Source organism: Teleopsis dalmanni, chromosome 2 (genome assembly GCF_002237135.1).
Source record: "Teleopsis dalmanni isolate 2A chromosome 2, ASM223713v2, whole genome shotgun sequence".
In the NCBI taxonomy this organism is placed as follows: domain Eukaryota; kingdom Metazoa; phylum Arthropoda; class Insecta; order Diptera; family Diopsidae; genus Teleopsis; species Teleopsis dalmanni.
Genome location: NC_051847.1, coordinates 34,785,496 through 34,805,714, shown reverse-complemented (window position 1 = coordinate 34,805,714; position 20,219 = coordinate 34,785,496). Strand labels below are relative to the sequence as shown.

Genomic DNA, 20,219 nt, shown 5'->3' with positions numbered 1-20,219 from the left:
AAATACATTTGTCAATTTAAATGAAACTTTAATTGTCAATTCATATAAAACAGCTGTTAATTATAAGGTAAAATTGCTACTCTGGCAAAATATCTAGAGTGTTATTAACTAAACTGGAGTGTTATTTGGCTCTAGATTTACCTATCGAAAATAAAAATTGTACTATAACTGAATCTCGATTGCAAAAGTTACCCCAGATTTAGCAATTGAATGGCTATAGTTTGTTAAGCATTTTTAAGATATTGAACTCTGTTTAATTGAAAATTTTATTCCGGGAAATATTATTGGGGTCACTCTTTAACTTTTAATCGTTGAAAATGCGCTTCATAAAAAAAAAATTATATATAATTAATAAAAATATTGCACAAAATGAACTTCACTAATTATGTGGAAATATTTTAAATCAAATTTATCAAAAAGTATATCTCATCTGCCTTCATAAATTAAAATGTGTACACAGCAGCGAACCCCAGTTTGATGATTCATTATTCGAGAAAGTGGGTTTCCACTGTACTGTATAAAATTCTCAGTAACTGCTTTCCGTTGCTTTGTATCTTTTGATTGGAAATATCTACATATGTACATATGCACGAACTTATTCAGTCGATTGCAGTTAGCTTTTGTATCGCATGAATCTGAATCTTTCGCGCTCGCAATCTTTGATCGAAAATAACTGAACGATAATTGGCGTCTCGCAGGTGTATGAGTGAGAATACTTTGAGAGAGTCTAAAAGTGTTATTAGATTCATTTTTGAATTTAGTATTAAAAATTGAAATAATAAATAATAAATTTGTATATTTGTATGAATTTTTTACGTTTATGTATATATGTATAATAAGTTTAGCACGATATTCGCTTAATCATAATTTTGAACTACTTAAAAATTTTGTGAAATATACGCGTACACAAAGAACTACGACAAAAGAATTTCGTTGAACCACCAAAATGAGCTGTTCTTATCTAAGTTAACATATCAGCAGTGAAATTCGCTCCGAAAAATATATACAAAAAATTTTTTATTCAGTATTTTATAAGTCACTTACGATATCGAAGGTTTATTTTTGTCGTTCTAACGGAATAAAAAAAACATTTCGCGGAAATCATTAAGTTGATATTGTATTTTGTTTTTGATTTTGATTTTGTTTCATAAGCTCATAAGCTCATAAACCATTTGAAATGTTCTGGAGAACAGCGAAAGATAAACCCAAGGAATCTACTTCTAATGAAATTGTACGTCAAGATCCACGTACATCTGTCAAAACTACAACCGCACAAACTGAAACAACAAATACTACAGTCCAGAATGCTACTATTTTTAATAATAACACAAGAACAGTTACATATCAAACAACACGTCAAACTGTCACTCGTCAACAGCAGGCAACGGTTACAGAAATTCTAACACGTCGTACTCCTACCTCGGAAGAGTTAGAACAAATGTTGCAACAGATGGGTAGATCCGAAATAAATTCACGTCGCCGTTCTGGAAATTTCCAAACTAAACCAACAGGCAATAGTGCATCAAACAATGGTAATGGCATTTCTTCGAAAAGTATGCCGAAATTTAAAACCACAACTAGTCCAGGAACGCGTTCCCCATTTAATTATGACTCACATACAGCTTTCGGCGTAAATAGTAGTAGCAGCAGTACTGGCGCCGGCATGCGCTATAGAACTACACCAACAACACCGACTTTAGTGAAAACTGAAGAAACAACAGTGACCACTAAAAATGGACGCACTGTAACCACTTCTGTTGAAAAACAGCGTATAAAATTAGATAATATTAAATTATCCTCACCAAATTCGCCACTAACTGTACCAGCTATACTACCAAAAAGTAGTAATTACACTTTTAACAATAGTAAAGCTAGTGTAAATAGTTCACTAAATAACAGTATTACGCGACCTGCTGGTAGTTTATACACTACTTCAAGTCTGAGTTCAAATAGTTTGACACCAGTATTGATTAAAAGCGATGCCAGGCCAACAAATACAACAATTAAACCAACAAATATAAATAATAAAGTGACTATAAATTCTTCAGTATATTCAACTCCCAGCACATATGTTTCACCTTATACAAATCGTATCACTGCAACAGCTCCTCCAACAACACGTATTACAACAACAGTTAAACCCACACTTACGAGCACAATGGGGGCTACAAAATTAGCTACAAATAGTAACTACAACCCAGTCAGTGTCTTTGGAAATGAATTCAAAAGCAGTTCTGCAGCACCCACAACAAAATCTTCTTATACACCTGGTTATAAGTCAACTACTAGTACTTATAGTACACCAAGCTCAACACCATTTACTATACCAAATATTTCGCCCAATACTAGCAATACCTCACTGGCGTCGACAAAGAAGAAATCTAAACTTAAACCAGGTTATGCATATATATTTAATAATGACACTTTCGATAATCCAGAAAATGAGTTTCGTGATGGTAGTTCCAATGATGTAAAATCCCTAAAGGAAGTGTTCGAGATGTTCAAGTTAAATGTGAATGTTATCAAAAATGCCACACTTGATAAGATCGACAGTACCGTGAATAATAGTAAGTACGATTTCAATATAAGTTTTGTGGTGAATTATACCATATATGTATAAACATTCATTTATCAAATTAAGAACTCTTTGGCAGTGCTTATCTTATCTTGAGTGTCTAACACATTAGATTGAATTAATGCAAAATCAAAAAACACATGTACATACATACACTTATATATTTTATAAATTTACTTTTATGTATATAAAAAGTATACGCAATAAATTCGGTATAAATATACAATAAAATTATTATAGTTCATAGTTCTACATATGTCAGAATTAATCAGTTGAGTGTAGCAAGCCACAATATGCACCAATTAGTATATAACTAAAACGATATTCTAGGGGGTTCACCGCCAATCTTGGTAAAATATTTCTGATAAGCTAAACATATGTAGAGAAAACCGTCACTTTATTTCCGAAAATGAAGTATTTTTTGTTATTACGATTATAATGATACGAAAAATGTTGCTATTTAATATTGTTTTCGATTGTGTGTTTATTATTTATAACAAAATAAATATTTTGTTTTGAATCCTTTATGTCTATATAATATATGCATATACAGTGAAAATAAACAAGACCTACTATAAACAAGACCTACTTTTTAAATCCAGAAACCTTACTATAATATTACTGTTAATATTACTAATAATTATTACTAATAATAATAAAGTTACTAATAATAAAGTTACTGTTCAACTATACATCAGATACTTAAGTTTAAAACCACCTAAAACCTTTGGTGAAGCATAAAATGATATTTAGTATCAGATGCTGCAATTGGTCAAGAACCTTAAGAAAGGGGACTGTTTAAATCCAGAAACCTTACTATAATATTACTGTTAATATTACTAATAATTATTACTAATAATAATAAAGTTACTAATAATAAAGTTACTGTTCAACTATACATCAGATACTTTAGTTTAAAACCACCTAAAACCTTTGGTGAAGCATAAAATGATATTTAGTATCAGATGCTGCAATTGGTCAAGAACCTTAAGAAAGGGGACTCGCCGCCGCCGTGCATAAGCTGAGCAAAAACACACTAGATGAAAGGCACTCTCATCGTCTTCTCCGCATCTGCGACAGATTTGAGTGAAAGGGAGACCTAATCTTCTAGCATTTTTCCCTAGTGCACCTGTAAGTAAATCTACCAGAAGACCGACATCTCTACGGGATATCTCAATTGTGGATTTCCTTTTATCGGAACGTGGCTAGATTGCATACAGATGCCTGTATATCGTTGAGTCTTCCCATCTTTTATTAAAAATTACAGTACAGAAAAAGCACCCTAACTTCTTAGCAGCTTTCGAAAGAAAAGTTATCGGTGAATTTTTAACACTATCTGTGAAGAAGAGGGACTTCGGTGACGCTATAAGCATAAACTATATGCGATCCACCTCAAAGCAGACATAGTCACAAAAATAATAAGTATGACTGAAGAAGAGCCTCTTCAAAAAATTTTTAGTAGCATATTATATGATAAGTAGTCGGAGTCCGCAAAGGGACTTATTACAACTTCTTATATGATGTATATGATGTATATAATACTTGTAACCTTAGTTAATATTAGAAACATTTTTCATACTTCTATTCGATTTTGAAATATATTGCTGCAAATAATAACCTCCCACATATATTTCACTTCAAGATCTTTTACATATCCTTAAATTTAAGTTATTTTTTCATATATAATTCCTTGGCAGGCGTTAAATTTTTAATATTAAATTAAATTTATTTTATGTTTAATTCAGCAAATTATATTATGTTTTCACATATGTACACATATACCTTTAAAGGGGTATATATTTTTTAACAAAAAAAACAATCTAAAACAAAAAGTGACGACATTAAGCATTTCTTATCAAAGAGGGTCATTCCCCAAATATTGCGAAACATTTATCTGATTATTGATAATTGATATTATGTTATTATTATTTAATGCAAAAACACAATGTGCCAATAGGCCTAAGTGGATCTATTAATTCGCCGTTATAACCTAACCTAACCAATTATCATTTAATACTAATTTCATATATTATTTATATTTTCTTTTCAGTTGAGAGAAAGAAATTTGCTGATTACTCATGCCTTATTATAGTAATACTTAGTCATGGTTCAAGGCATGAGGGAATTGCTGCCAAAAATGGTACCTATTCAATCGATGATAAAATACTTTTTCCCATACTCCGCAATCGTACATTGGCAGACAAACCAAAAATTTTTTTCATACAGGCATGTAAAGGTGCTATGGAAATTGGGGGTTTTAAAACCGATTCGGTACAACCTAATGGCACTCCAAGTGAAATACTTAAATGCTACAGTACATTTGAAGGTATTAACGTTTTAGAGTTTAAATATTTACATATACTAATAGATAATATCAAACTTATAGGTTATGTCTCATATCGCTTAAAAGATGGTTCATTTTTCATACAAACGCTTTGTGAAAGTCTGAAAATGCATGGCCAATCTAAAGACATCAAATATATAATGGATGAAGTCTTACGTTTAGTTAAAGAACGCACGAAGTAAGTATAAAGCTTATTAAAATATTTATAATTATTATTATTATATATAAATATTATTACATATATGTATGTTATTTATAGAACTATATTATTTATACAACTAAAATATCAATAAATCAATTGCATAATTACAAATTTGTAAAACATTTTAAAAAAGAAAGGTTTAAATGAAGTCCTTTTAATACTCTTTACCTAGAAAGTTTTACAAATATAAGCACTATGAACTGAACTTTTTGAATTAATAAGTATTATTTTCTCTTCAACACTATTTATTGATCGACAGAAGAGAAAAGGTCTTGTCTACTCACTACAACAAAAACATAATTCGTATTCTGCAAATCATTCTGCAATTTTTCTTAAACAATATAAATGTATATTAACAGTCTCAGGCCTCAAGTAGGATTTAATCCTTTAGTTTTTCGAATTATTTTACAAAAAGAGCATTCTTAATATGGGTTAAATATTCCGGAAAAACTTTCCCAAAAAAACCATGTAACATATACCTACGAATTTGATGGAGAGTAAAATAAATTGCAAATCTTCCAGACACTGCTTTGTACAGATCCAGAACATACTGAACCAATATCAGTAAATAAGTCTCGCTATACATATGGGATTAGTAATCCGATATATCTGATCACCAATATATTAATTTGCATCTTGAAGTATAAGTAGTGCAAAGTATTTAATACACAACTACTAAACACTTAAAACCATATAATGAAAAGTTACATCTGCTTTAAGCTCTTCATTGGGCTTTGACATTAGTCATTGGTCAATAAAGACATGTTAAGCAGGCAGTCAAATCTTAATTATCAATATTAATTTAAAAGGAAATATTTTCTATGTGGATGGGGTCACATTTCTAGCAATTTGCTCGAAAAAGACTCAAATTCTGATATTTATTTCACTCAAACCTAAGCCAAAACATCCATATTATTATTCTTAAAATATTATTTGATTCTTTAGTTGTATTCTCTTGCCCTCAATGTCAAATTTTTCAAAACCATTGAAAAAACAACAAAATTTCCATATTTTATTTCACTATGACTGTGTGCATTTTGAGCTTAAGTGCCAAGATAACTTTCCCTAAAAAATTTTGCGTCTGGCCTATTTTTCTAGATAGGGAAGGTCCGATATTTAAGTAAATACGTAATAGAATTTATATAAATTACTTTTTATAATTCTGTAATATATTTTAATTGATATAATTGATATATACGTTATAATAATAATATAAATTTAAAATTTAAAAATAATGTTTTTTTTTTGACAGTAACATGCAAATTCCATCGCTAACTACCACTCTTACGATACCATTTGTTTTCGGAGACTATTGTTAAGGCATCTAGGCTTCAAGTAGTATTCTTCGTAATATAATTCATTATAATTAAGTTAAAAATAACTTATTCGATATAATAAAAAAGTAAGTTAAGATCTATATTGTAATATTATGAACAGTCATATTTATAGCTTTATCTTAATAACTCAAACATATATACATATCTATATAATATTATATAGATAGATGTAAAAGTATACTAAATATTTTATATAAAAATAAACAAATATATTGTATGTTTCAAAAATTTGTATTAAAAATAAAATTAAAATAAGACAATTAAATAAAATATAATAAAACTTAAAATGTTATAAATAATACAGCTTAATAACTATTTCAGTATTTTTTTCCTTATCAAATTATAATGTTTAATAAGAGAAAAACTTTTCAAAATTGTGTACTGAAGATTATAATTTCAATTAAGTTTAATTTGAACAAATTTTTCAATAGTATATATTAGATAAAAATATTACAAAAAATTTAATGTCATCAAATAAATGAATATAAATTACTTGATCATATCTCGATCATAAATTGTAATTTAGATAACATTTCAAACAAAGAGAGAACTTACATATTCCTCCAGATATATCCCCATTATCATAAGAGTAAAGAGTAAATTTAACAGGTGTTAATTTAATTAACAATTAAATTTGTTGGTTAAGATTGTTATCTACAAATACATATAAGATATTGACAGGCAACTGTTTTAATACATAAAACACATAATGTTCTAAATATAGTATTTATAACTCAATTATAGAAAATATTATATAGCTCTCTAATCAGAGGTCTTTCGCAGAAAGAGACTTATCTTATAAAAAATTTTACTTCCTAATTTGTACTCATAAAAATATTAGTAGTTAACAGAAAACCTTCGAATACATAAGTTCTTAGTATATAAAAGTGATGTCGGGACCCGGATACGCTTTAATTTTTAATAATATCAATTTTGATGGTGCTCCAAATATATCTTCAGGCAAATCAGATAAAAAAGCTATAGTTAAATTCCTAGAATGCTTCAAAATAAAATATTCATATCATGAAGATCTAACAAAAGCGGAAATAGAAAGAGTTATGAAGAAAGGTAGGAAAACTTTTTAACCAAGTAATTTAACAAAGTAAAATTAAGTGATTGAGTATCTAAATGAAGTTTAATTATAAACAAAAATATTATGATATCAATAATTAAGCTGATATAAAAAGAAAAACTCCCGCATTCAACCGATAAGCGCATTTTGAGGATCGTTTGTTTATGTCTAAATTTATATCCCATTTATTCTTAATGTATTTAATAAGTGAATATCAAAAACAAATACAAAATTTTATATAATATATTAAATAATGTAATAATGCCTTCCCACCACAATATCAACACAAAATACATAGGTCTATACATCTTAAAATCAAACAAATAAGACAACCGAAAATATATAATTTTTAAAAATCCGTTGGAAAATGGATTAACATACGACCAAGATATTAATTTAAGGTATCTACGAGTTGATTAAATATATGACAGTATAAGAATTAGAAGAGCATTACAAACAACTTCAAGATAAAATGTTAATGATGAAAAGACAAAATCTATACATATTTTTCCGATCCATAGAAAATAGAAAGTTTTTTTTAAGAAGCTATATATATTTCACATAATTATTTCGTGATTAAAAACCAACATTTAATATATGTCTTTACATTACTATAGTAGAAAAAACGAATTTTACTCGTCATTCCTGTATAATAATTTTCATATTGAGTCATGGTGACAGAACAAGTATAATTTCTGCAAAAGATACAAAATATAATTTGGAAGATACTATTATATTTTCACTACTTCGCAACGGTTCCTTGGATGAAAAACCGAAATTTCTATTTATTGATACTTGTAAGGGTAAAAATACTCCGGAAAAAATCAGAAATGAGGATACAAATGAACAGAGATATCCCGGGCAATGTGTGCAAAGTCAAATACATGACTTACATAAACCTGACTTTTTGCTCACGTTTTATTCTACATATGAAGGTATGTATTATAATATCTTCATATATAAAGCCAATGCATTTGTGATTTTATTTATACTATATAATTATTTTTTCGTGAATATTGCATTTCAAGGTTTTGTCTCATATTATGATGACAGAGACGGATCAGTTTTCACACAAACGTTATGCCAGCACTTGGTAAAATATGGTCATGACAGAAGCTTAATGTATATAATCGAAAAAGTTATGGAAGCTGTTAAAATCTCAAAAAAGTAATTTAATATTAAATTTTTATACTAATTTTATATGATTTTTTAAAAAATAAATTTATCTTTATTTTAAGTGGTAAACAATCGCCATGCTTAACAACCAATTACTTCGGAAGTTATTGCTTTGGAGACTATCTGAGTGAATCATCTTCATTTTCAGAGTTTTTAAATACGAAATTCACCTTAAAAAAAAAAACGTGATCATTCAAATTATTTTTTAATTAATTGTATTTCAAAACATAATTATTATTCTATTATACTTCTAACGTAATACTCGACTTTGCTTCCCTGGATTCAGTACTGTCGATTACAATTGCAAAAGGATACCTATTAAAATTGCAAAGGAATGCGTAATCGTTAATGTATTGTACTTCAAAACATACAATGCTCGTACCCGTTCCACTTTAGTTTACACACAAAATTTTCTATAAAAAATTATTTCGAACAGTTTAAATTGGATCTTCGGCAACAAAATCCTCCACGTAAATGTTCTTTTTCGAACATCCAAACTGCGTCTGGTTAGCACCACAGCTACATCAAAATTAGGGACTTGGGTAAATTTATAGACTTCTTAGGTTCTTCACTTAATTTGATTAGGAGAATTATGGCTTTCGGCTTGGGTCATATGTTATCCACTGAAGTTCTTTCGGAAATATCTATAGTATTATTACGGGTCATTTTTTCAGTGAGCTTTCGATACAAGGTCGTGACTTCAACCTAATCTATCCGATAATATTTATTTTAACGCTTTTACCACATGCATTTTTCCAATGTTTGCCATATTCTTAAGTATTATGTTGTTATACTAACTCTACTTCAAAATTTTTATTAAAATTCTTCCTTTAGCAACGCCATTGTACAAAAGAAATACTAAATATGAAAGAGTACTAGAATAAGGTTTCAATAGATCGATTGGACATTAATCTTCTTCGATTCTCATTTATAGTCTCTCAATTTGAACTTAATAACTTTTATCGAAAATTCTGACTTATAAATATCACATCTTCACCAATAAATTCATCAATGATTATATGCGATATTGCTATCTACAAATAAATATAAGATATTAACAGGTAACAGTTTTGATACATAAAACACATAATGTTCTAAATATAGTATTTTTAACTCATTTATAGAAAATATTATATAGCTTTCTAATCAGAAGTCTTTCGCAGAAAGAGACTTATCTTATAAAAAATTTTACTTCCTAATTTGTACTCATAAAAATATTAGTAGTTAACAGAAAACCTTCGAATACATAAGTTCTTAGTCTATAAAAGTAATGTCGGGACCCGGATAGCTTTCTAATCAGAAGTCTTTCGCAGAAAGAGACTTATCTTATAAAAAATTTTACTTCCTAATTTGTACTCATAAAAATATTAGTAGTTAAAAGAAAACCTTCGAATACATAAGTTCTTAGTCTATAAAAGTAATGTCGGGACCCGGATACGCATTAATTTTTAATAATTTCAATTTTGATGGTGCTCCAAATATATCTGCGGGAAAATTAGATAAAAAGGCTATAATTAAATTTCTTGAATGTTTCAAAATAAAATATTCATATCATGAAGATCTAACAAAAGCGGAAATAGAAAGAGTTATGAAGAAAGGTAGGAAAACTTTTTAACCAAGCAATTTAACCAAGTAATATTCAGTGATTGAGTATCTAAATGAAGTTAGATATTTAATTATGAAGAAAAATATAATGATATTAATAATATATAATGATATATATATATATGTTAATAATTAAGCTAATACAAAAAGAAAAACTCCCGCATTTATCTGATAAGCGCATTTAACAGAGAACAGAGAGAAACATTTTTTAAATCGTTTGTTTATGTGTCATTTATGAGTAAAAACACTTTAAAGTGAACTAATGTTACTGTACTTAGTAACTGAAGATCAAGTTTATACAAAATTTTAAATAATGTAATGTCTTCGCATCACAATATATCAGTACAGATTACATATGTCTATTCATCTTGAACTGACAACCAATAAGACAACCAAAAATATTTATTTTTTGAAAACCCGTTGGAAAACGGTTATTAGTTTAAGGTGTCTACGAGTTGATTAAATACCTATATGACGGTATGAAAATTATTGACCATAACAAGTTAAAATATTAATGATGATGAGATAAAACCTATAAATGTTTTTCCAAACTACACATACATAAAAAGTAGATAGTTTTTATTAATTGTATATAATGTGTAATATATAATTATTTCTGAATGAAAACCTAAAATTTTGTGTCTTTTTAATTTATTATATGTTAGTAGAAAAAATGAACTTTTCTGATCACTCCTGTATGATCATTTTTATATTGAGCCATGGTGACAGAACAAGTATAATTTCTGCAAAAGATACAAAATATAATTTGGAAGATACTATTATATTTTCACTACTTCGCAACGGTTCCTTGGATGAAAAACCAAAATTTCTATTTATTGATACTTGTAAGGGTAAAAATACTCCGGAAAAAATCAGAAATGAGGATGCAAACGAACAGAGATTTCCCGGGCAATGTGTGCAAAGTCAAATACATGACTTATATATACCCGACTATTTACTTATATTTTATTCTACATATGAAGGTATGTATAATAATATATTACTATATAAATTTTATGTGATTTTATTTATTTTATATTTTTTGTCAATATTTTAAAGGTTTCGTTTCATATTGTAATCATAGAGACGGATCAATTTTCACACAAACATTATGCAAGTACTTGGTAAAATATGGTCAGGACAGAAGCCTAATGTATATAATCGAAAAAGTTATGGAAGCTGTTAAAGTCTCGAAAAAGTAATTAAGTATTAAATTTTTATATTTACTTTATTTGATTTTTTATGACTTTATCTTTATTTTAAGTGGTAAACAATCGCCATGCATAACAACCAATTACTTAAAAACTTATTGCTTTGGAGACTATCTGAATCAATCCAGCTCTATTTTCTGAGTTTTATCGTATGAAATTCTCTTAAATAAAAAAAATGTAATTTTTTAAATTATTTTTTATTTAATTGTATTATAAAACATAAATATCATTGTTTTCTACTACTAACAAGATACCTGACGTTGCTTCCCTGGATTCAGTATTGTCGATTATAATTGCAAAAGGATGATAAAAATGCGAAGAGATGACTAATTGTTAATTTCTCGGACTTTGATTATAAGTCTTGCCTGTCTCCTAAAAACAGACCATGTACAAATAAAGGGAAATACTTTTGTGTTTATTGTTAAAAATTCCCATACTAGCTAACTAATCTCCAATAGGTATTTACTGCCATCAGCCTAAGGAGATTTCTTCTATTTCTGTTCATCACCGACATTGTTTACTTAAAATTGCAGTCCGGTCATAGGGCCATGTCCTACTAGTCTTATATGTTGCAAAAATTTTTCATATACAATCCGGTATTTGAAGATAGTTGAATTTCTTGAATGTTTTAAAATAGTATATTTGTATCACGAAGACCTAACAAAAGCAAAAATAGAAGGAGTTATAAAAAGAGGTAAGGAAATCTTTCGAACAAAAATCGGACAGCTTTTTAGCTTCACCCAAATTTTTCTTTTAAGTTCCTTTCATAAAATAAGAACACCTGTGATTTTTTTTTCTATGAGATGGGGTTTTGAGAATCAGCATTGTAGTCACACTTTTAAACGGCCCTATTTCAGGCTCTATAAATGATGAAAACTTAAAATTTGTTACGTTTTAAAAATAATTAATTAATATTTTTAGAAATTGTTTATATTTAAGAACTAATATTAACCGTGAAATTTTTCTAAATGTGTCCCGAATATTTTCTTTTTTTTATATTTTATTTATAATATCGGATTAGAAAAGGGATTAACATACGACCATACGATTAAACATACGATTAAATATATGACGGTATGAAAATTATATTAAAAATAGTTAAAATATTTATGATGACAAAACCTAAATGCTAGGACTACAAATGTACAGAGTTATCCCTGGCAAAGTGTTAAAATACAAGACCTACATATACCTGACTATTTACCTACCTTTTATTCTACATATGAAGGTATGTATTATAATATAATATTATAATATTGCATTTCAAGGTTTTGTCTCATATTATGATGACAGAGACGGGTCAGTTTTTACACAAACGTTATGCCAGTACTTAATAAAATATGGTCATGACAAAAACCTAATGGATATAATCAAAAAAGTTATGGAACCTGTTGAAGTCTTGGAAAAGTAATTTAATATTAAATTTTTATATATATTTTTTATAATTTTTTATTAAATAACGTTTTCCTTATTTTAAGTGGTAAACAATCACCATGCTCAACAACAAATTATTTCGAAAGTTATTGCTTTGGAGACCATCTCAATCAATCATCTTTATTCTCTGATTATGAATTTTTTAGGAAATTCAATAAATAGAAATAATGTAATCTTTTAAATTATTTTTAATTGAATTATACTACAAAACATAAATATTATTCTATTATACTATTAACACAATACTCGACGTTGCTCTTTGGATTCAGTACTGTCCATTACAATTGTAAAGGGATGCCTAATAATTAATTTTATATTATATATATGTTATTTTTTTATTTGAACTAATATATTATATATATATATATGATATATATATTATAATATAAATATTTGAACTAAAAAGCCAATCTAAATAAAAACATATTATTTTAATTGTTGTTGGTTGGTTTATTGAATCCACATTATCCACAGATTACCGTGATTAGTTTCAGTCTATGAGGTTTAGGAACCTCTAGAGTTCGTTAATATCAACTATTTGTATCTCGCCAAGAGACATTGCTGCCTTATCCTTAATTGCAAAAACTTCTACCATTAAACAATTACCGAGTTTGGTGTGAACACTTTTAATAAATTTTTTATCTGTGCACCTAAAAATATGCAATTCTCGTACTAGATTCACTCATTGTCTTAACATTAATATTTCGACAGATAACATTACTAATATTTTAATGCAATAAAATCAGCTATTTCAAACATTTTTCAAAAAGCTTTGAATGTTTTTTAGTCAAAACAAGAATATCTGGTAGGCCCAACAGCTACATCGTCAACAATTTGATAATGCTGAGTTTCTCTCAACGAAGTAGCTAACTCACATGGGTACCTGGACACAGGAACATTTCGAGCAACTGCAGGACAGACGAGTTACCACTCTACTGCCTGACTTTAATTTCTCGGATGTTGGTATCTCACTTAGAACAGTCAAGTTGTATGTTGACAATGAAACAAAAATATCTGAGTATAGTCAGATAAAAACTCGAGTCGTAGCTCAAGATGAGTCTGGTCCAAACTTTACAAGGAACGTACCAGTTAGATACTTTAACTAAAGCATAACTTGCTCAGCACTACGGTATTGGTGTTGACAAGTCATTACGAACTAGAAAGAAATGCTATAAGACTACCCTGTAATGACATTTGTCGTGGTTGTGGCTCTGAGTATGAGAAGAAAACTGTACTCCACCTCATTAAGGACTTAAGTAAGTTTATATACGTTTTAGGTTCTTCACACTTATTTGATTAGGACAATCGTGTCTTTGGCTTTGCTCATAGTTTGACCACTGATGTCCTTTCGGGAATCGCGGCGATATCATTATAGGTCATTATTTTAGCTCAAGTGAGCTTTACAAGGTCAAGATCTTTTCATATACGTTTTTTCAATGTTTCCCGTTATTCTTAAGTTTTATGCTGTTATACTAACGCTACTTCAAAACTTTTATTAAAACTCTTTCTTTAGCAACGCCATTGCACGAAAATAGTGCTGAATTTGGAAGAGAGCACTATGTCTAGAATAAGGTTTCAATAGATCTTAAATTTTTTGTTCTAATTGTTTGGACGTTAGTTGTTTTCGATTCTCATTTATAGCCTCTCAGTTTCAATTTAATCACTTTTAACGAAAATTTTGACTTATAAATATGACATCTTCGCTAATAAACTATACTAAGTTTTTAGAAACTACCAAAGACATCAATTTGTTTATATTCAATTGATCTCAATGTTATATGCAATGTGGGTGAAGTTAAGTTAGGTTATACCGGTGATCCCTATTGGATCCACTTGGGCCTAATAGCCCATATATGCAATGTAAATACTTAGTAAAAAAGTATATATACAACTTAAAAGATCTTCTTTTGTTAAAATTATGAAATGTTTAATTTTATTTATGTACTTAATACTTTTGTATGCATGCATTCCAACTTTCTTAGTCACTATATAAAAACATATGTTTACTAATGAATTGGTACTAATTTATCATAATATGGCATTGCATGATTTTAATCTTACACGCATCTTTATTAAAACTCAAAGTCAATCAGGCAAACGAAAAAATATTACATTTCAATTAGAACTTAACGACTAAGACTGCACACTTCATTTTTAATGAAAATAGAAAAATTAGGCATTCCACAAGAATCTTTTAAATACTTTAAATTATTTTTATTTAATCTTGAGACCGGAATCACTAATAGCTTTTATCGTGTCAATAGACGATAATAGTTCCAATGAACTGAGGTGTCATCAATGTCTGCAATGATATCCGCAAATAATGATCATCTTTATGGAATATGATATCCTCATGGGAACTTGAGGTCCACATTCTCATAAGGTCGTTTCCTAGATGAAAACGATGGATTTCATTTAGAGTTGGTACAACATCTTTATTATCTGTGACAAGATCTTGATAATCTCTTCTTATTCTTACAGAATATTGTATGTTTTATCGCCCACGTATTTAGTATCTATACTATATCTACTATAATAGCTACTATAGCATATATATCTACAATACACTATTGAATATTATATCTTTCACTGTTTTTATATAAACGATATTAATCGAAAAAAAAAAAATTTTAATCCATAAAAATTATCCTAAAATCGGTAGAGCATGTTTAGATGTCAATAAATGGTTTTCAATACTGATGCTTGTCCTATTTAAGGCATTTGACTATAAATCAATTCACGATATCTTTGACCATATCAAATTAATTTTATTAGTACGATGGAAATAAATACGTTTTTCACTTTTTCCAATTGAAAAGTCAAGAGAATCTTTTCTTTATCTTTGTGAAGTTGTAATGTTCTGAAGTTACTTCAGTTGTAATTGTCATGTATTATAACGAAAAAACTTTTGGATGAAAAAGAAACATAAGTGATTTTATATCACTATTTTAACTTCTGGCTGGAAGAACTCCAAGTTGTTTCCCAAAACTTTTAATTCATAATATATTAGTAACCAATCTATCACTTCTAACAAAAAATTAACTTCTTTAAATAGCTTAATTTTAATATATTATAAATAATGCTGCTGTGCATCATAATTATGCAGTCAGGTTACAAACAATTATTAATGCTGTTATTTTTTGTCTTTTTTTTGTTTATCATTCTACATACATACAAAAAAGGAGCGATTATATATGCAAGTAAATGAATATATATAGCATTGAGGATAATCGAATATATTTTGGTCCCACCATGATAGACATTCCTGAGATGTCCGCAGAGTTTGCAAAATAAGATCAAACTTCTAATTTAACTCCTAAAAGGAGTTTTTTAAAATAAATATAACTTCTGACCTTCTAATTTAAGATCGAACTTTCAAAAATAAATTGGAGTACTATTTTTGTATGTTTAAAAGACTCAGAAGGTCTAAGTTCAAATCCCACTAAGATCTGGTCTGAAATTGCATTTAGGAAACATTTTTAAAAATGGTTGGTGGATCTACGAGTATCTAAGAAATACAGATTCAATCATTCTTTAAATTCGCCAAATGGTTTACTACAAAAATTACGTAAAGTTTGTATCTCCCTCTAGAATTGCTAGGGACCAATAGGTGTATGTTGGGCTCACGATGAGCCAGAAATGAACAAAATGATCTCTTCCTGGCATTGCTAGGGACAAATAGATCTATGCGGGGCTTACGGCGAGCCAGAGCAGTTCGCCATTCACTAACTGCCGATTGATGTTTTTCTTTGGATTATGTCAAAAATACTGACACGTTTTTATACAAAGTCTAATCGTTGTTTTAGCTATTCTAGCCTTTGCCTATTCATATCTTTCGTTAAGAAAATCTAGCATTTCATAGAGTTTACTTTGTTGATCTTCTATTTCTGTAAAGGGATACTGATGTTTCTTTATCGTGATTGAATCAAGCGTGAAAACTTTTAGAAATTTTAGGTTCATATATGTCTGCCATATATTGTTTTATAGGTGAGCATATACGGGTTCTTGCATTTTATATATCTATATATGAGAACCTATATTTGAACAAGCCTAACATTATATAGTTTATAATTGAAAAATATTGCTATAATCTTCAACTATTATTATTATTTGATCTTGATTTTAAAATGTCATAATTAGCCATTTTCCTATAATTAAACTGAAAAATAACCTAACCAATACTATTTACATTTTTGCTATATTGATTATATTTTTAAATAGACTTCTGTGATAATAGGCTTGTGCAATCTATGGGATTTTATTAATTTCTTCGATCAATCACATTTATGTTGCTTTGATATGAAATATAATCCATATCATATGGAAAGACCACTGAAAAATAGAAACTAGACCTATACGTTCCATATAAAATTTGGAAGGGACCAAAATTCATTAAGAAAGACATTAACAAATAAATAAAAAAAATAGCTAAAACTGATTTTGAAATGTATTTTGATTTTCCATTTATGTTCTTTTCCAGTAATACTTGTAATATCAATCGTAGGGTGAACATAGATTACTCAAGACATTAATAACTGAAGCGTTGATATAAATGCAGATTATTTGCGTGTTGCAAATTGATTGAGAGCATTTCCAATTTTATTTCAGATAAGCAATTCATCAATTTCATTGTAACTTCTCAAATAATCAACATATAACAACAACAAAAAATATTCAACAAAATAATTAATTTTTTATGACAGAAGGTTTATCAATTTATATAATAAAGTATTAAGAAATCAATTAAAAAATATTTCTACTACAATTATTTTAAATTAGATAGGAAAATGTTCGGGTCTGATTCTTATGCAAAAAACAGCTTTTTTTGAGAAAGTAAACAATAGAAAACGTATTAATTAATAATAAAGATAAGACTTAGATAGGTGAATGGTACCAATGCACAATATGGACTATACATATATGCCATATCTAGAGTTCATGGTGTTTCTGTCAGATAATCAAAAACAAGAACTAATAGACGTCATGCAGTTATCTCATCTGCGATGAATGCCTTATATGATTTAATTTTAAAATTATTATTATTATTTTATATATAAAAATAGCTGCTTAACTTTATATATTCATAATAAATATGCAGTTAGGGTGATAACGGCTAACAAATGGTAACAAATTTTTTATTATGTTTCAATTTAAAAAACCCGTTCAAAAAATGATAAGTACGATGCTTAAGATTTTTATCATTAATGAGATGATGATTTTAATACTTGATGGTGATACTTTTAATTAATTTGCATTTGTTTTTTTATTAAGAAAATATATTTGTATTTACGCTATAAAACACAACTGCGAAATAATATTTTTATTATTTATTCACACACGAAAAATAAATTATTTTGATTTTTAAGGAATCTAGTTTATTTGTTTACTTCAATAACATTTCATATATTTTTAAGTAAATATTTTTAAACTATTAAATTTATGCGATTTTATCAAACCTTTAAGCTAAAGCTTAATGCTATTCGTTCACCATATACACAATAAAAAGCCAAACCAAAGTATTTAAGTAATTACTCTTAATTTTAATTAACATAGATAATTAACATGACATAGATAAGGCTAATTTTTATCATGCATTGAGGAAAAGAAGGAAAGGCGTACAAGCTTATGACTAAATAAATTACATATGGCCTAAACTGTGTTTAAACTCGATTTAAGGGTTAAACGAATTACTCCATGTTGTGACTCCATGTCGCAGAGACTATAAACTACTTACCAACGTGATTACTACTCATACCACTTAACCAACCATCTCTTTAGTTTAGGCCTCGCTGACAGTATCTTATATCAACTTGGTTTGACATAACGATGACAATATAGAACATTTTCTACGTTTCTGTCCGGTTTTCTCAAGACACAAAATTTAAGTACTCAAGTCCGACATATTAAGTAGCTCAAATATCAGATCCTTACTTCTTCCAAATACAAAAAAGGCCGCAATATTTTTATAATTTGTTATGTCTCAAATTTCAAAATCTGAGAGTTTTGTTTATTTCTGCAAATCATGCCAAAAAATTTGTTTTAGTGGTCAATATTCTTAACATTGAAATCCACTTAAAAAAAATAAAGCATTTGCCTGTCACTCATAGGACCTTTAATTGAAAACAAATGATATAAAGTTAAATAAAAATAATTTAAGAATAATTACAGGAAATTCAATACCTAAGTACTTAAATTGAATAAACATCTAGATAAATTATGAATATACGAATTAATCGGTTACTGGATACCATTGAAGCAGAACACTGTCAACATGACTGATCTCTTGTAACCCTAACTGAATAGAAGACTCTGCGCCTTTTAAATGAAGGACAAAATGATACTTGTTAAGTATTTGCTAATATTAGACAGAGATATCAATTTACGGTATAATAAACTTCATATGACCAGGACAATCTCGAAAGATGTGACTAGAGGTCGCTTGTGACACTTTATAACGCAGGTCACGGTGATATACCAGATAACCTGCCAAAAACTTTAGCTTCGTTATAACAACCAAAAAAACTGGGAATTCATTCTAATAGAATTTGTATCTAATAATGAGCCATATTCTTGAAACCTAAGTGGGGCACTCTTTTTGCAAGACGTGTTCATGTAGGTTTTGTAGAAAAGAGAATGAGACCACTAATAACATGCTATCAGTCTGGACGACATTTATATATATGCACAAAATGGACTTAGATGATCATTTTATAACAAATGAAGAAATAGTACTCGATGAAATAAGTTGAATAAAATAGTTTAATGTGAAAATTAAACTCAGAAATATTTCTCTGGTCGTGAAATGGAATACCTGAAACTTAATAAAAACATTATGCGACAAATTGGTAATTTTCTTGCTAAAAACTAAACTAAGTTACTTCTAAAGTATTTTGGCTCGTTAAGTCCAGATTTCTTGGTATATACCAACCAAGTGATATTCGAGATATGGTCGAATATCGGTGTTTTCGTTATGTTATTTTGCGAATTTCCAATAAAAACAAATCAATACATCTAGTAAAATAAACACTTGTCAGCTCATTTGGATTTGTTATTAAAACTCAATAGCCAGCTAATTTGGATAATTAACCTGCTTTAAATGTTTCTTAGTTATTATTGACAAGCTTTTTAATCATCCATCTGGTTTTTAAAAAAGCACTTAAATACGATTGTTTAAATTAGTCACTTAAGAAATAATGTAAATGCGCATTATTAATAAAAATAAACTTTTGCATTTATTTTTGCAATTTTTTTGCAACATTGTTG

At 28.3% G+C, this 20,219-nt stretch overlaps 3 protein-coding genes across 3 annotated transcripts; all 3 read left to right on the top strand.

The window, feature by feature from the left end:
* Positions 1–853: 853 nt before the first annotated feature.
* On the top strand, positions 854–6,577 carry LOC119684943 (mucin-5AC-like). Its single transcript, XM_038099094.1, has 4 exons — positions 854–2,567; positions 4,626–4,901; positions 4,962–5,097; positions 6,374–6,577. The coding sequence occupies exons 1-4, from the start codon at positions 1,178–1,180 to the stop codon at positions 6,438–6,440; spliced, it is 1,869 nt and encodes a 622-aa protein (XP_037955022.1). The 5' UTR covers positions 854–1,177; the 3' UTR covers positions 6,441–6,577.
* Positions 6,578–7,348: 771 nt separating this feature from the next.
* Positions 7,349–8,895, top strand: LOC119674301 (caspase-1-like). Its single transcript, XM_038085433.1, has 4 exons — positions 7,349–7,526; positions 8,148–8,465; positions 8,559–8,697; positions 8,769–8,895. The coding sequence occupies exons 1-4, from the start codon at positions 7,349–7,351 to the stop codon at positions 8,893–8,895; spliced, it is 762 nt and encodes a 253-aa protein (XP_037941361.1).
* Positions 8,896–10,984: 2,089 nt separating this feature from the next.
* LOC119674300 (caspase-like) lies at positions 10,985–11,953 on the top strand. Its single transcript, XM_038085432.1, has 4 exons — positions 10,985–11,294; positions 11,371–11,509; positions 11,576–11,699; positions 11,773–11,953. The coding sequence occupies exons 1-3, from the start codon at positions 10,985–10,987 to the stop codon at positions 11,661–11,663; spliced, it is 537 nt and encodes a 178-aa protein (XP_037941360.1). The 3' UTR covers positions 11,664–11,699; positions 11,773–11,953.
* The last annotated feature ends 8,266 nt before the right edge of the window (positions 11,954–20,219 follow it).

Bases quoted from the DNA above. Each gene is read 5' to 3' on its own strand.
- LOC119684943 (XM_038099094.1), top strand. From the start codon at position 1,178: ATGTTCTGGAGAACAGCGAAAGATAAACCCAAGGAATCTACTTCTAAT. The intron at 2,568-4,625 runs GTAAGTACGATT...TTTTCTTTTCAG, and splicing joins CGACAGTACCGTGAATAATA to TTGAGAGAAAGAAATTTGCT. The intron at 4,902-4,961 runs GTATTAACGTTT...TCAAACTTATAG, and splicing joins ATGCTACAGTACATTTGAAG to GTTATGTCTCATATCGCTTA.
- LOC119674301 (XM_038085433.1), top strand. From the start codon at position 7,349: ATGTCGGGACCCGGATACGCTTTAATTTTTAATAATATCAATTTTGAT. The intron at 7,527-8,147 runs GTAGGAAAACTT...ACATTACTATAG, and splicing joins AGAAAGAGTTATGAAGAAAG to TAGAAAAAACGAATTTTACT. The intron at 8,698-8,768 runs GTAATTTAATAT...CTTTATTTTAAG, and splicing joins GCTGTTAAAATCTCAAAAAA to TGGTAAACAATCGCCATGCT.
- LOC119674300 (XM_038085432.1), top strand. From the start codon at position 10,985: ATGAACTTTTCTGATCACTCCTGTATGATCATTTTTATATTGAGCCAT. The intron at 11,295-11,370 runs GTATGTATAATA...AATATTTTAAAG, and splicing joins ATTTTATTCTACATATGAAG to GTTTCGTTTCATATTGTAAT. The intron at 11,510-11,575 runs GTAATTAAGTAT...CTTTATTTTAAG, and splicing joins GCTGTTAAAGTCTCGAAAAA to TGGTAAACAATCGCCATGCA.